The sequence below is a fragment of the Sorex fumeus genome, unplaced genomic scaffold (genome assembly GCF_029834395.1).
Source record: "Sorex fumeus unplaced genomic scaffold, SorFum_2.1 ptg000024l, whole genome shotgun sequence".
NCBI classification, from domain to species: Eukaryota; Metazoa; Chordata; class Mammalia; order Eulipotyphla; family Soricidae; genus Sorex; species Sorex fumeus.
The window spans coordinates 36677229-36691555 of record NW_026606081.1 but is presented as its reverse complement, the minus strand read 5'-3'; the positions used below and the strand labels follow the sequence as shown (position 1 = coordinate 36691555).

Genomic DNA, 14327 nt, shown 5'->3' with positions numbered 1-14327 from the left:
TCTTTAATATATTTTGTTAGATTGTCTTTTAATGTCCCCCCCCAAAAAAAAGTTTACGTTTCCAAAGTTAGCAGTCTGACTAAACAGATTTGAGATACTTTTTGTGATATAAGGTATGCATCTGTTATTAAAAAACCTGTTCATGAACTTAAGTTTGATGAGCAGCATGTCTCATCACCCCAGGCAGGTTGTGAGCTTTTTAATGGCATATATTTGAGTAGATACTTTCCTGCAGAAACACAAAACCTTTAAAATGACCTATCAGACACTCCTCACAGAGTGCTGGATGAAATCACACTTAGCAAGAGCTGAGACACTATTTTGCTAAGACACCCATGAATAAATACTCTGGCTGGGAATGTGACTCAGGGTAGAGCATCTGCCTTGCATGTGTGAATCCCTGGGTTTGATTCCCACCACCACCAAAACATACTCATCTCAGACAACAGACTGTCTCCTGATGTCAAAAAGTCCCTCTGCTGTGGCCTACATCTTGTATTTGTTATTTTTCTTCCCATGTCCCACACTGCCTTGGGTGGCAGCTTTCAAAGGAGACATTTTATATCATAGCCAAATTAAAAATATCTTCATCTTCCCTTTCATTGCAGTATAGTTCTTTCAGGAACTGTTAATTTTCATTACACCAGTATCTACAGGCAGGCAGGTATCTGGACTTTTATCTGGCTTATAACAAAATATTAAATAGCTCGTATCTTCCAAATCACATTGGTCTGAAATAATCTAACATTTCTGTAGCGTCTGAGCTGCTTCTTCGGCCTTCTCTCATTTCTAAGGTATATTTTTCTGTTTGCGGGGACCACACTTGACCAGAGTTCGGGCTGCTCCCAGCCATGCTCAGGACTGTTTGAGCTTGAACTCATGCCTCCCGAATGCAAAGCCTGGGCCTCCATCCTCTGAGTCATTGGCCCCCTAGGTGTTTAATATTGGAGGCAATATTTAAATATAGTTAACACATGTATCTTTTCAGTTACTCAAGTATATTAAAATGACCTGGGGAGCGGAGCAATAGTATAGCAGGTAGGGTGTTTTGCCTTGCATGCGGCTGATCAAAGTTTGATCCCTACCATACCATATGGTTCTCCAAGCACCACCAGGAGGAGTAATTCCTGAATGTCCTGAGTACAGAGCCAGGAGTAACCCCTGAGCATTGCTGGGTGTGACCCAAAAAGAAAAAGAAAAAAAAAAAAAGACCTGCTTGGCCAGAAATACTAGATTTCTTTTTAAATTATCTATCCTTTTTCAATTTTTTTTTAAACCCAAGTATCAAGTGAATAGTTCTTAAGATTATTTTTTTTCTTCCTGTGATCTGATTCTCATTCATTCCATAAACCTAATACACTGTGTTATCTTCAGAAAGTGTGGTGTATAAGCCAAGATAGATTTGGACACAAATGTTAAGTGGAAGGTATAACTGATTATGGTTTTAAGAGGCTTCCAGTAAGTCCAGTAAGTGCCAAAAGTCATGTGAAACATTAATTTCTGAGCTAGTGAGAGAGCTCAAATGGCTAAGCACATGCTTTTTATGCAAGATGCCTGTGCTCAGTTCCCACCATCACATGGTTCCCCAAACATTAGGACCAGCCCCTAAGCACTGCCTTATGTCCTCCAAAATACAATAGAATGGTGGACTTTGAGCCTCAAACTCAAACCAAGCCGAGTCACAGGCTAATATAGTAATGTTTCAGTATATTCTGGACTGCCAAGAAATGAACATTTTTCATAAAGAGCCCACTTAGAGGACATCAAGCCCTCCTTCCCTTTCTTCATTAAAGGACACTGTTCTTTAATGTCCTTTAATGTCCAGTGAAACCCAGTGAACTGGACACTCTGCCATTAGATTTCATAGGCTTCCTCTCTACCATTCAAGAGCACATTTTAAGTACCTCAGCTCTGCCATGAAGAGCACTCTGACCCAATGAGACTTTATCAGAAATCATCACCAACTCAAATGTAGCTAAAATTTACTTCCTGGAACTTAGTAACTGGGCCCCTCTATAATCTATGAAAACATGTAGAATAATGTACCCATTTTTTTTTCAAATGCTGGTATAATCCAAGAAAATAATATAGGTTCTGTCTACAAAAGCATATCCTTGGGCTATGTCTGTATGGCTATATGTATGAGCTTGCATTAGCTCAAACTTCACTGGCTTCATTATCAACTGTCCAAATTACTGATAATCCTTTTGAATTCTAGTATCTATATAGGTATTTCTGATGTTCTGAACTTCCGTTTATGCTGTAGTCCTGGGATTTAACTTTTTCCATTGTGACCTACTTTTTGCCCCAGAAATGCAACAGGCAAGTACTTGCTTGAAAAAAAATCTTGAATTCACTATAGGTTGAATATAGGTTATGTCATCCTGCACCAGGGTAATACCTGGGATGATATTAGATGTATTTAGATAACTCAGCCTGGACCTTTGTCCTGAGCTTGTCTCAGAGCTTGAACGATTATATAGCAGGTAGGGTGCTTGCCTTGCAGATGGCCAAGCCAGCTTCAATCCATGTCTCACGAATCCCACCAGGAGTGATCCCTGAGCACTTCTTGTGCTTCTCCCACCCGCAAAACAAAACAAAGACTGAACTCTAGTCCCCTATGTGCAACTGACTATTTGACTAACCCATTTAAACTGTCTTAAAACCAAAATTCCTTTGTACACATCTCAAATCTTTTTTTTTTTGAAGTCTTTCCCAACTCAAGGGCCATCCTATTCTGCATTTTCTCCAACCAAACTTCTCTTAAGAATGCTTTAATCCTAACACCGCGCTCAGTTCATTAGCAAAACCTGACTGATCCACCTTTGAAACAGCTAGAATCCAAGCCTGGCAGAGCATATGGCTATCATATGGAAAGCCCCAACTGCGACCCCGACATCAAAATCCAACTACTTCAGATACTTCCACCAACTTCAGACAGGGTCAAATCTCTGCCATACCCACCTGGAGATTTTAAAGCATTAATGAACTTCCTGCCATTCTCTGTACCCTCTTGTACTCTATGTCCAAGAAATCAGCTGCCAGAGAAATGTTGACTGAACTGACTTAGTTCATGTCACCTTTAAAGCTTCACTGGCTGTTTTACTAAAAATAAAAGCCAGATTTTCATACCCCAACTGTGTTCATCTTATTCTCCCTTCCATCCTCTGGTCAGTGGCCTACTTACATGGGACTCTGTATCTGATCAACCAGGAGTACTCTTATCTTGGGATGTATGCATATAGTATTTCCTCCTGCTGGAACATTCGTCTCACAGATAATGTATCATTCCTTCCTTTCTTTGGGTTTCTGCTCACATGAAATCTTATCCCAGAAGCTTTCCCTTGATCATGTTATTAAATTAGTATCCTTTCTATTACTTCCATTTATTTTTCTCTATTAGAATGGGAATTTTTGCCTGTTTCATATATGCCTATAACAGTGTACAGTAGATAGGAACCATTAATATTTTGCAAAATGAACTTATGATATTCACTATCTGACAGACCTCTCTTCCTCCACCCCCCTTACTAAAGTGTAAGTATCAATAACACACAATAATACCTGGTACTTAGTTCATGTTCAATAGTGATTAAAAAAAAAAAAAAAGAACAAAGATATACCCTGGACTTTGTAGTAAACAGTTTTGCTTTTTTGTCAAAGTTTGGTATTAAAAGACTACTGAAATCTTTTAACAATTCAACTGTTACCATCCTTTTAGGCAGTTCTAATTTCCAAGGCAATTTTTTAACATGGAATTTTAAAGAATAAGGCAATTTAAAGAATCATTTACAAACTTTATGTTTAAAACATGTTTCTGAAAGTAAACTGAAGTAAAATCGTTCTGCAGATCTGCAGTTTTCACTGGCAAATGGGGATCAATAATACTAAGAGCACGTTGATCCCACCGTCCAATCCAGCATCTATTTTGTTGTTGCTGTTGTTGCTCCTTGCATACAAAGTATAGAAACAGCCTGGTAACCTGAGAGAGTGTGTTTCTCACCTGCTGGGAGGCTGCACCTGTTGGCATACTCGTCTATACTGCACAGAGCAGCAGAAAACTGGGAGAAATGTTACAGCTATAATCAAAGGACAAACCACACATTGTCATATAGATTTTAATAGATTTTCTGATTAAACTCATTACAGTAATCATTTTTACTGTAATGAAATGCAGCTTTACTACACTAGTATAAATAAAAACAGATAAATACAGCTCTAGGCAACATCACAGATTATAACAAACTAAGCATTCTTCATGAATCAAAACTGAAAACAAGGATTAATAAGAGATGCTGACACTCATGCCCATTCTCATCATACCTTCTCAAAAAAGGGTACTCCAATAAGGCGCTCCACTTAGAATAATGGCCAACCAATTTGCCAATCAGCCCAGGCACACTTATTTTATAACCTCCACTATTTTCGTCATTTGGTTGAAAAGCGGACATACCTCAACATATCAAAAGTGAAAGTGGGACAGATTGTAAAACCAAAGAAGAAAACTGCATTCGAAATACGGCACTTTCCCAGTATTTCTGCAGTAAAATGAAGGACAGAAACATCTTCAGAAAAAAATTAACATCCACCCTAAAATATCAGCAAGGAAAGGATGACCTAAAAATTTTTTAAAAAGAAATATGGAAAATAAAATATACATCAGTTTTAATGTTCAAAGTAATCTGTAAAGAGACTGATTGCTCCTTTGAAGGTTTATAATCCAGGCCAAGCACTGAACTAATTCCATAGCCAATAATGAGTTCATGCTTTTACAGGGCCTTGCACACTGCAAAAACACATTGGCACTAGTATGTCCAGAATAATCATTTAGAAATTATTTCACTCTGATGGTCAAATTAACTTTGAAGGGGCCATTAGAAAACAAAGTCAGTCAAAGGGAGGAAGTCTAACTTTAGATACATAGCACAACCAAGAATATTTCTTGAGACTCCTAAAACTTTGCTTAGCTTTCAATTGTTCAAATATGGCTTCATGATCTTATAAATCAAGACCTTACAGATTTTATGTGACCTTACAATCTTACAGATATATTATTAAGAACTAGGAAGAGAAGAATCACTTTTAAAATGTAAAAACAGCTCATTACCAGTTGTTTCAAAAAAAGTCTGCAAAATTCGTTTTCCTACCAAAAATGCATTATCACAGAATTTTTCGGTCAATTCTTTGAGAAAACTGCTTTTGCTGATAGTGAATTAAAACCATGATAAGAGAGACATTTCCCAAACAAAAATTCCAAACAAAACCCCCAGGACATTTCGGTATCATCCTGCAAAAATGTGCATTGTGAATAATTGAAAATGTAAATTGAACACTGTAGATATGACCTACCCAAAGATTCAAAAATTACGTTCAAAATTAAAATTGTAATTAAATCCTATGCAATTTTATTGTTTGTGTTTGTTTTAATGTTTTCTACAACTTGTAACTTAATCTGCAATGTGGTTGAGTGTGTCAGCTTTCTAGTTAATGGGTCCAATGGACAAGTCAGAAGACACAATCCAGGGGATGGCAGTGAAAGATAAGTAAAAGGTTTATGTACACACCAGATTATAGAGAAATAAGCACAACTTCTTAAACCCTTGTTTCCATTGTAAACTTTGTTTCTTATCTCCATCTTTTTAAGTCTGAATTAGTCTATAAAAATCACATTAAAAAGGTAAAATTATTTAAATGCGATATTAACTGATCTGTATTTTATAAATTTTAATCCATAAAAATATAAATAAGAATGGTAAATTTTTAAGAAACGAAATATACATTTAGTGCAAGTTATGAATTACATTTCTTCTTCAGTGTCAGCAGTGATATTTTAAGGAAAAAAAAACTGACCTAATTTCAAGAAAAAAAATTCCAGTGTTTAAACATGCAGTTAATACCAGACACGGCTAAACAGAATACTTCTTTCTCTTTCTGTCAAAGCAGCAGCATCATTTCCTTATGCTGAACAGCACTTATATATCATAGTGGTTTTAGGACTAGAAAATTTGCTTAAGATCAGATCAACATTATCCATAGTCTGAGGAAAAAAAAGGAAAAAAAAGAAAACTTTATCCTTATAAATCAAGTGTCATGGTGGTTGACTCAGAACCACACAGCACACAAGCTGAGAGATTTCACACGTCATTCCAGATGTTACCTGTCTGAGCAGCCTTCAAGTCACATGTGATGAGTGCTCCAAGCATTCAGTGATGGAACAAACTACATGGTTAATATTAATGGCACAAGAAACACTCCCTTCTTGTGATGAAACCTCAGTAAAATCACAGTACATCTCAATATGAGAAAGGACTGCTTCCAACGGTACATCGATTTAAAGAGGCTTTGTTTCTGCCAGGGAGAGGGGAGTGGGGCAGAGAAGCTCTTCTGGAATGTATACGGTAATGTTTAACTCTTTTAATTCATGAATCAAACTGAAAAGTTTTGATTTAAAAAAAGGAGCGGGAGGTGGGGGGAGGGGGACAGGGACGGGTTGGGGTGGGGGGGCGCCAAGACCTTGCAGTCTTAGAGATGGCTCAATTCAAAGTAATCCCTCCAGAAACAGGGACTGAAAATGTGTCTTTGCAACGATGGAGTAACAGACTGGGTGCTCCGGGGCGCCGGCGGCCGGTGTCCACTATTAGGCCCATCCTCAGCTGAAAGCATCGGCGCAGAACAGTTGGAGATTTGCTGCTCACAGTTAGGCGGGGAAATCCCTCACTCATTTCCTTCTCTCTCCTTTCCCCTCCCCAAAACAATTCCTCCGTTCCACCAGCGTTATTTGCAAACCATGTTGCAAAAGCCCGGCTTTTATATTTCCCTTTTTTTTTTTAAGGAGAAAAAAAAGCAGACGACTCCCTCAGGTTAAAGAGTTGTGTTATTCAACAAATGAACTTCCTCTTCTGTTTCCTCTCTCTCCTCATCTATGGGCTTCAGTTGAACATTATTGAAGCGGGGTCTTGGTTTGCCGTCTGGGCCATATGACGGAGGATATCTTTTTTTGTTATAATGCCAAGGAGGCGTCTGAAAGGGATAAACAGAAGACTCTATTAAAATAAAAGGGAAAAGGGTGGAAAGGCCAAAGCTATAGCTAAATCCTTTTTGTTGATAGGAATAGAGCAAAGCAAGCAGCCTGATTTTATATTTTCAAAACATTTTATTGTTAAAGATAATTTAATTATCCAGCAACCATTCTTTGATATAAAAATATATTATGGTCACTACTAGTACAGTGTTCTTTCTGAGATTTTTAGGAGTCTAGGCTCATTGAAGTAGTTATTTTGAATGATGTATGCCAACAAAAAACGAATGGAATGGGGGAGGACATATGAACAAGAAATGGTGTCAGTTCCATTTGAGAAAGAAAATTTGTTCCCTTTACATCAGAAAGCAGCAATATGTCTGATGATAAAATCTACTCAATATTCCACTATTTTAAACTGAAAATAAACTTTGAAAAAAGAATTGAAGGATTTCCCAGTTGTATGCAGAATCTTCAAGAAAGCATATACAATTAAAATTGAATGCCTATGAAATGGTCAACACAGAACTTCAATCCCAAACTTCAGAATAAATCTAGAAGAAACCACAAATTTCTAGTACAGTCATCAATGTTTTCCTTTTTTGACTTTAGCCAAAAAAGTTAAGATATAGTGCTTGTATGAAAGTCTTAGTAGTTAATATTTTTACATTAAAAGATAAAAAAATCAGTCCTAAAAGATTTTTATAGGTGAAGCAGAAAGCAAAATGAGCAGCTACTTATTATTCTGGTTAGTAGTAGTTGGCTTTTTTTTAAGGATGCATGAAACACTTGTGAAATATAAGCATACAACCGGACTATACACTCAGTTGTGTACTTAAAACAAATTGGGACAGGTTTTATACAGATATGACAATTGCAGGGCAAAATAATTTCAGGTATTAATTGTTAGCGCCAGACAATTTTTAGATCATAAGGTAAAATCATTCAAAATGTATATTTATGAAACTATAAAACCGCTGCAAACAAATGCAGATGACCCTAAAAGTTGCTTATATCCCAGAAACACATACAAAATGGGCACACACATGAGAGGTACAATTCACTGATGAAATGGCAGGACGCTCATTCTTGACTCTGAAGGTACGCAGGGTATAGCAGCGAGGACTAAAGCTACGATCACAAATATACATACATTATGCTATGATCAGTGTGCCCATGAAAACGTCTATTTAACAGCAATTCTAACATTGCTAATAAGCTCCGTTAAAATCATTTATGAGGCCAGCAGATGGCTATAAAGGCTGGGGCACATGCTTCGTATGGGAGAGGCCCAGGTTTGGTTCCCAGCACTTCATGGTCCCCCCAGCACTGCCAAGAGTGCCTTAAGCAACCTGCTGGGATTAACCCCTGAGCACCACCAGTGTGGACCCCCAAACCAAAGTTATTAACGAGCTTAAATTTACAATCTGACAACCATGAAAATAAGGGAACATTAAGAAGAAAAAGGATTTGGGTAAAGGGACAAGCATTTTTAACCTGTCAGGCAGGCAGCTTCTGATACCGGTTGTGTCCGCTAAGGTAGACAGACTGCTGTGGCACTTTAAGAATATCCAATATTTACTCATTCGACTACCAAACTGTTTACAGTTCCTTTATTGTAACTAGTGATTTTGATGAGATGTTAAGTTTTGCTTACTTTCTTTGAATAGAAGTTCATACATATCTGAATTTATTTTACAGACATTTTATGAGATACAAATGTGATTGGCAGCATGTAGAATTTTGTTTGTTTGTTCAGCAGATATCTGAGAAAGAGAGAACTGAACAGTTCACAAGTTTCATGCCTCCTGACTTCTAAGGTGTCTAATGAGGAGATCTGATATATCTAATCACCAAGGGTTCGACGTGCTGCTTTAGTTGCTCGAGATGTTCTAATATGTTCTTCTTTGTGATGATCCCCAAGACAATCCTGAAACAGATCATGTTATGCTAATAACTGTGAGAAATAAAATTAAAAGAGGTTCCAATCATAATGATAAAGAATGAGAGAAAAATAAAAACATGAATCATAAGAATGCTTCCAATGAACTTTAGAAAAATAGAAACAAAAATGACTTAAAATCCCAGGTCCCATTTGTATAAATTCTACTGACTTTAAAGAATAATGATACTATTTTAAGGTGGGGCCTTTGGGGGCGAGGTTTTGGGTCACACCCACGGTGTTAGGGGCTGAAACCTGGCTCTGTGCTCAGGGATCACTCCTGGAGAGGCTCAGAGAACCATATGGGGCATCAGGGATCAAACCTGGGTTGGCCACATGCAAGGCAAGTGCTCTACTCACTGTACCATTACTCTGGCTTATTAGTGGGCTGTTTTCCTTTTTAAATTAAAAATAAAAATTACAAACCTCACAAAAAAGATGACTAGAAAGGATCCCCCAAAAAATGCTTAGCTCTAAAGCTTATGAAATTCATTTCCATCTTGTTTTCTTTCCTTAGAAGAAAGTATTTCTCTAATTTCTAACATTTCATAATATTTAGGACCTATATGTGCATCTACTTCAGCTGTGAGAACTTAGTAGAAAATGCCTAAGAGGAGACTTCAAAAATTATTTTAATTTTATTATTATTTGGAATTTAAAATCATGCATAAAATAAAGCTGCCTAATAGAAAACTCCCAATTTTCATTAATCTGAAGAAAACCTCATCTGAAAGTAAATCAATGATATGATATGTAATCAAAGGATCAAAATATTTCTTAAATTTATATTTTTCTAAACATTTGTTATTTCTTTTTTTTGTTATTTCTTTTTTTGGGTGGGGAGGGGGTTCACATCTGGCAGTGCTCGAGGCTTACTCCTGACTCTGTGCTCGGGGATCACATCTGGTAGGTCTTGGGATACCATATGCAGTGCCTGGGGTAAAACCTGGGTCAGCCATGTATAATGCAAGTGTCCTACCCATTTGTACTATTACTCTGGCCTGTAAACAATTATTATTTCTATTATTATTACTATAACATCAAAGTGAATGATGGACATAAACTCTCACAATGAGAAATTGTTGAAAATGAGACTGATTTTAATTATAAAATGAAGTTTTGGTTGCTTTTATTAAAAGAGTCAATAAATTGAGCTACATTGGGGCAAATGCAGCTAATGAATGTCTAAAATCTTTTAAAGTTTTTATCTTAAAATTCTATAAGCCCATAAAGAATGCCCTTAGAATAGTCAGGTCACATCCTAGGACATTTCCCTATCCAGTTAACCCAGACATGGTTAAGCTGACTTAACTATTAAAAATTGCCTTTGAACAGGTCCCTAACTTGTCCCCAAGAACTTCCTAGAGTCATGACAGTCTGACTCTCCAGATTTCAATTACAAAATAGCTGCCTGAAACAACAGGTGGAAGGCAGGGAATAGGAAATAGGAAAGGAAGTAATATTATTAATATTTTCTCATTTTAAAAAATAATCTTTTTTGGGGGAAGAAAGGCAGTGCATACCTGGTAGTGCTCAGGGGTCACTCCTGGCGGGTTCGGGTGACAACACTGCTGGGAATTCAACCCTGGTCACCCACTGTCACTGTCCTCCCGTTGTCCATCAATTTTCTCAAGCGGGCCCAGTAACGTCTCCATTGTGAGACTTGGTTGTTACTGTGTTTGGCATATTAAATACGGCATGGGTAGCTTGCCAGGCTTTGCCGTGCGGGCGAGATACTCTCGGTAGCTTGCTGGGCTCTCCGAGAGGGGCAGAGGAATCGAACTTTGGTCAGCCATGTTGGCTGCGTGCAAGGCAAATGCCCTACCCGCTCTGCTATCACTCCAGCCTCCTAGTCACCCACATGCAAGGCAAATAGCCTACCTGCTGCACTATGCTCCAGTTCCTCTATATTTATTCTTAAAAAGAAAGATAAGGGGGTGGAAGATGGCACCGTGGTAAGGGTGCTTGTACTTTATTCCTGGCACTACATGGTCCTCAGGCACGGCAGAGCTGGAGCAGCAGCACATCCTTGAGTTTTGCACTGAAACAAAGGACGTGCTGGCTGAACTGCCAGTGGGAACACCACTTGGGAGGCTCACTACACACATACACAAAGATAAACAGAAAAGTCCTCAGGGCACGGGGGCAAGTTATCCCTTATATCAAAAAAGCCCTGAAACTGCACTATACACTAGCAAAGTGGGGCTGGAACTAAAGTACAGTTGTCAAGCCTCTTACCTAGCTTGCAACAGACCAGGGTTCAATCTCCGGCACCCCATGGTTCCCCAAGGCCACCAGGAGTGGCCAAGTGTCAAGAATAAGCCCTGAGCACTGCTGGGTATTGCCCCAAAACAACAACAACAAAATAATAATTTTCAGAAAGTGGAAAAAATTAATGCAAAAAAGACAGAACAATTTGCTGTTTACTTTTGAGCTAACAATGAATTCTAACAGATTTAAGACAGTATAAATCTGTTCCACAAAACAAACACTAGTCCCAGGAGTTCTGCCTCCTTTCCTCCACAAAAAAAAAAAAAAAAAGGTGGGGAGTGTTTAAATAAACTTGTAAGACTGTTTTCTATTACCTCTCCTTAAGGTGCATTTACATCCATACTTCTTAAGTTCCCATACCTGAAAAGTTCCAGTAAAGGAACCTTAATATTTGGCACAAAACTTGTATGGGCACCAAACTCTTTTGAGCAATATATCTCCACATCCTGCTAATTCCACCAAAACTAATATTTAACAAGTTATGTTAATTAAAATGTAAAATTAAGAAGTTGACAACTGGTATCTTTAAATTTGGGGGGACACACCCTGACGTACTCAGGGCTTATTTCTCGCTCTGCACTCAGGGATCACTCCTGGCAATGCTCAGGGTACCATGTGCATATGAAGTGCCTGGGATAGAACCTAGGTCAGCCGCATGAAAAGCGAATGTCCTACCTGCTGCACTATAGCTCTGGTCCCCGCATCTTTACAACTGTAGAAACTCTCCCTCCTTATCTGTTTGCCTTTCCCCCTTACCTACTACTGTTCTAGGTATGTTGAATGTCTCTAAGTAGTTACTTTCCTCCTCTCAAAACTCAGTTTAGGGTCTGGAGAGAAAAAGTTCAGCAGGTAGGGGCACTTGCCTTGCAAGTAAGTGTCAAACCCAGGTTCTCTACATGACATCCCTTATAGTCCCCTGAATCCCACCAGCAATGACCCCTGAGCACAGTCAGGAGAAAGCCCTGAGCAAGACCAGGTGTAGCCCCAAACCACAAGAACAAAATCTCAGTATAAACAAAAAAAGTTGACAGTTACCCAAAATTCTCTACTTTCCACTAATAACAAGAAGGTTTGATTTATTTCTGCTTTTATATCATTTAAAAATAACTCTACTTATATACATCAAAGAAAATGAAATTCTATGATCCATCCAGCTCAAAAAGTCTCTTTACTTTCTATTGATCTATTCTCCTTGAAAAACAGTATTTAAAAAACAGGAACTGGAGTGACGATAGCACAGTGGGTAAGGCACCTGCCTTGCACATGGTCGACCTGGGTTCAATCCCTGGCATCCCACATGGTCCCCCGAGTATGCCAGGAGTGATTCCTGAGTGCAGAGCCATGAGTAATCCATGAGCACTGCCAGATGTGGCCTACTCCCCCAAACAAACAAATAAACCAAAAAACAACGAAGAAAGAAAGAAAGAAAGAAAGAAAGAAAGAAAGAAAGAAAGAAAGAAGAAAATTATAATAATCATCAAGGTAAATATGTGCCTGAGGGAAAAAGCCCCTCCCAACAAGCTTTCTCTATAAACAGGCAGTATCAGTTAAAATTTTAATTAGTTTTGTTCCCTCCTCTGCACCATCATTTCACTTCTTTTAAGATCTATTAAGTATTTTTCTTTCTAATGTCTGTGCTGCCACAGCTTCGGAATCAATTCCAAGTCTGAAAATCAACCCATATACTGTGTGACTGTAGTTCATAATAACTAGAGAATGACATATATAAATTGTAAATATGTAAATACAAGTGTAAATCAACACCAGTCACTGAGAACAATTCAATGCAAGTAAAAGCTTGTAACTCAACTTAGTTCCCTATCAAGCCATGTCTAATTAAAAGGATCTGAGAATCAATAAGGTTTTATGAAAAGTTATTTCACTTATTAAGTACTAAGTAAACAATTAAGTGGTGCCATTATTTTTTAAGCAACAGACATTAAATGAAAGTTATTTTACTAAAAAAATCTTTTATCCTATTTTGTATCCAAATTCCTGCCTGTAATCAAGAGCTTTCTTTCTGACACTTCTTTCCCTATGGTTACTTTAATAGGGTCTGGGTCCTCAGCCTAACTTTACATTTCTATTCCCAACAATACAATCGAATGGACTCCCCCAAAGAGTTCGTAGATTAAAGAAAAGAAAAAGAAGAAAAAGTTGATCAGACAATTTCAGTGTGCAACAACAGCAAGAGATTGAGCTTAAGAATTTGGGAAGATATCTGATTCACAATCTATACCTAAGCTAACCACATAAGTGGGAACTTTTCGAACTCTCTGAACTTCAATTACTCCAGCAGAGTAGGGCTCTTACCAGGCACTGCTGAGGTACTGCAAAGTTGAACGAGAAACATAAAGTGCTCATTAAGCAAATTGCTTCACTTTTGTTGTTTTTCCTCCTCTAGACAGAGTTTATGTGTTTTTGTCATCCAAATTATGCTTTATCCAAACTCTGTTAGTTTTTAAAGAATTCCCCCCCCCACCCTCTTTCTGTGATTCTCTATGTGTTTAGTATTTAGGCCTGCTTCAGGACAGACAGCATTAATTATCCAGTTTACAGACTCCAAGAACACCCTCTGCTCCTTGTTTTTGCTGTCCTCAGCAAAGTTCCTAAGTACTTTCCTAGGAATATAGTATCATGGAAATAAAGAGGACTAAAGACAGATAGAAGGAAAACAGATCCCAGGTCCCAGAAGAGGGGAGAGCAGTGGTAATCAAATCCAAGTTGGTTTGCTGGAAAGTGCTGTCTTGTGGATTTTTGTTCGGTTTTGGTTTTTAAAGAGGGTTGGTGGGGGAGAGGGGTGCACACGTGGCGATGCTCAGGCGATGCTCAGGTGATGCTCAGGCAATGCTCAGGGGTTACTCCTAGCTCTGCAATCATGAGTTACTCCTGGCAGTGCTCAGGGGACCAGATAGGGTGTGGAGATTGAACCCAGGTTGGCCTTGTGCAAGGTAAATACCCAGGCCCTGTCTTGTGTATTGTGGCATTCTATCTCCAAAATCCCATTAACAACTGACAGACAAAACTTTTCTCTATTTCTCTCCTGAATAAATACTGGTAATTTGTGTGTAAAAGGTAGAAGAAGAGATTGATTAA

The 14327-nt window shown here is 38.2% G+C and overlaps 1 protein-coding gene across 5 annotated transcripts in view; it reads right to left on the bottom strand.

Moving 5' to 3' along the window:
- Positions 1-4104: 4104 nt before the first annotated feature.
- Positions 4105-14327, bottom strand: part of CLCN3 (chloride voltage-gated channel 3) — an 85852-nt gene continuing 75629 nt past the window's right edge. For 3 of the 5 annotated variants that reach the window (XM_056113794.1, XM_056113797.1, XM_056113795.1), the window contains 2 exons: positions 8873-8948; positions 4105-7020 (listed from right to left, as the gene is read on the bottom strand). In XM_056113794.1, the coding sequence (XP_055969769.1) occupies positions 6862-7020; positions 8873-8948 (235 nt within the window). In that variant the 3' untranslated portion in view covers positions 4105-6861. The remainder of the gene's footprint in view (positions 7021-8872; positions 8949-14327) is intronic. The other 2 variants (XM_056113796.1, XM_056113798.1) reach the window with 1 other exon arrangement.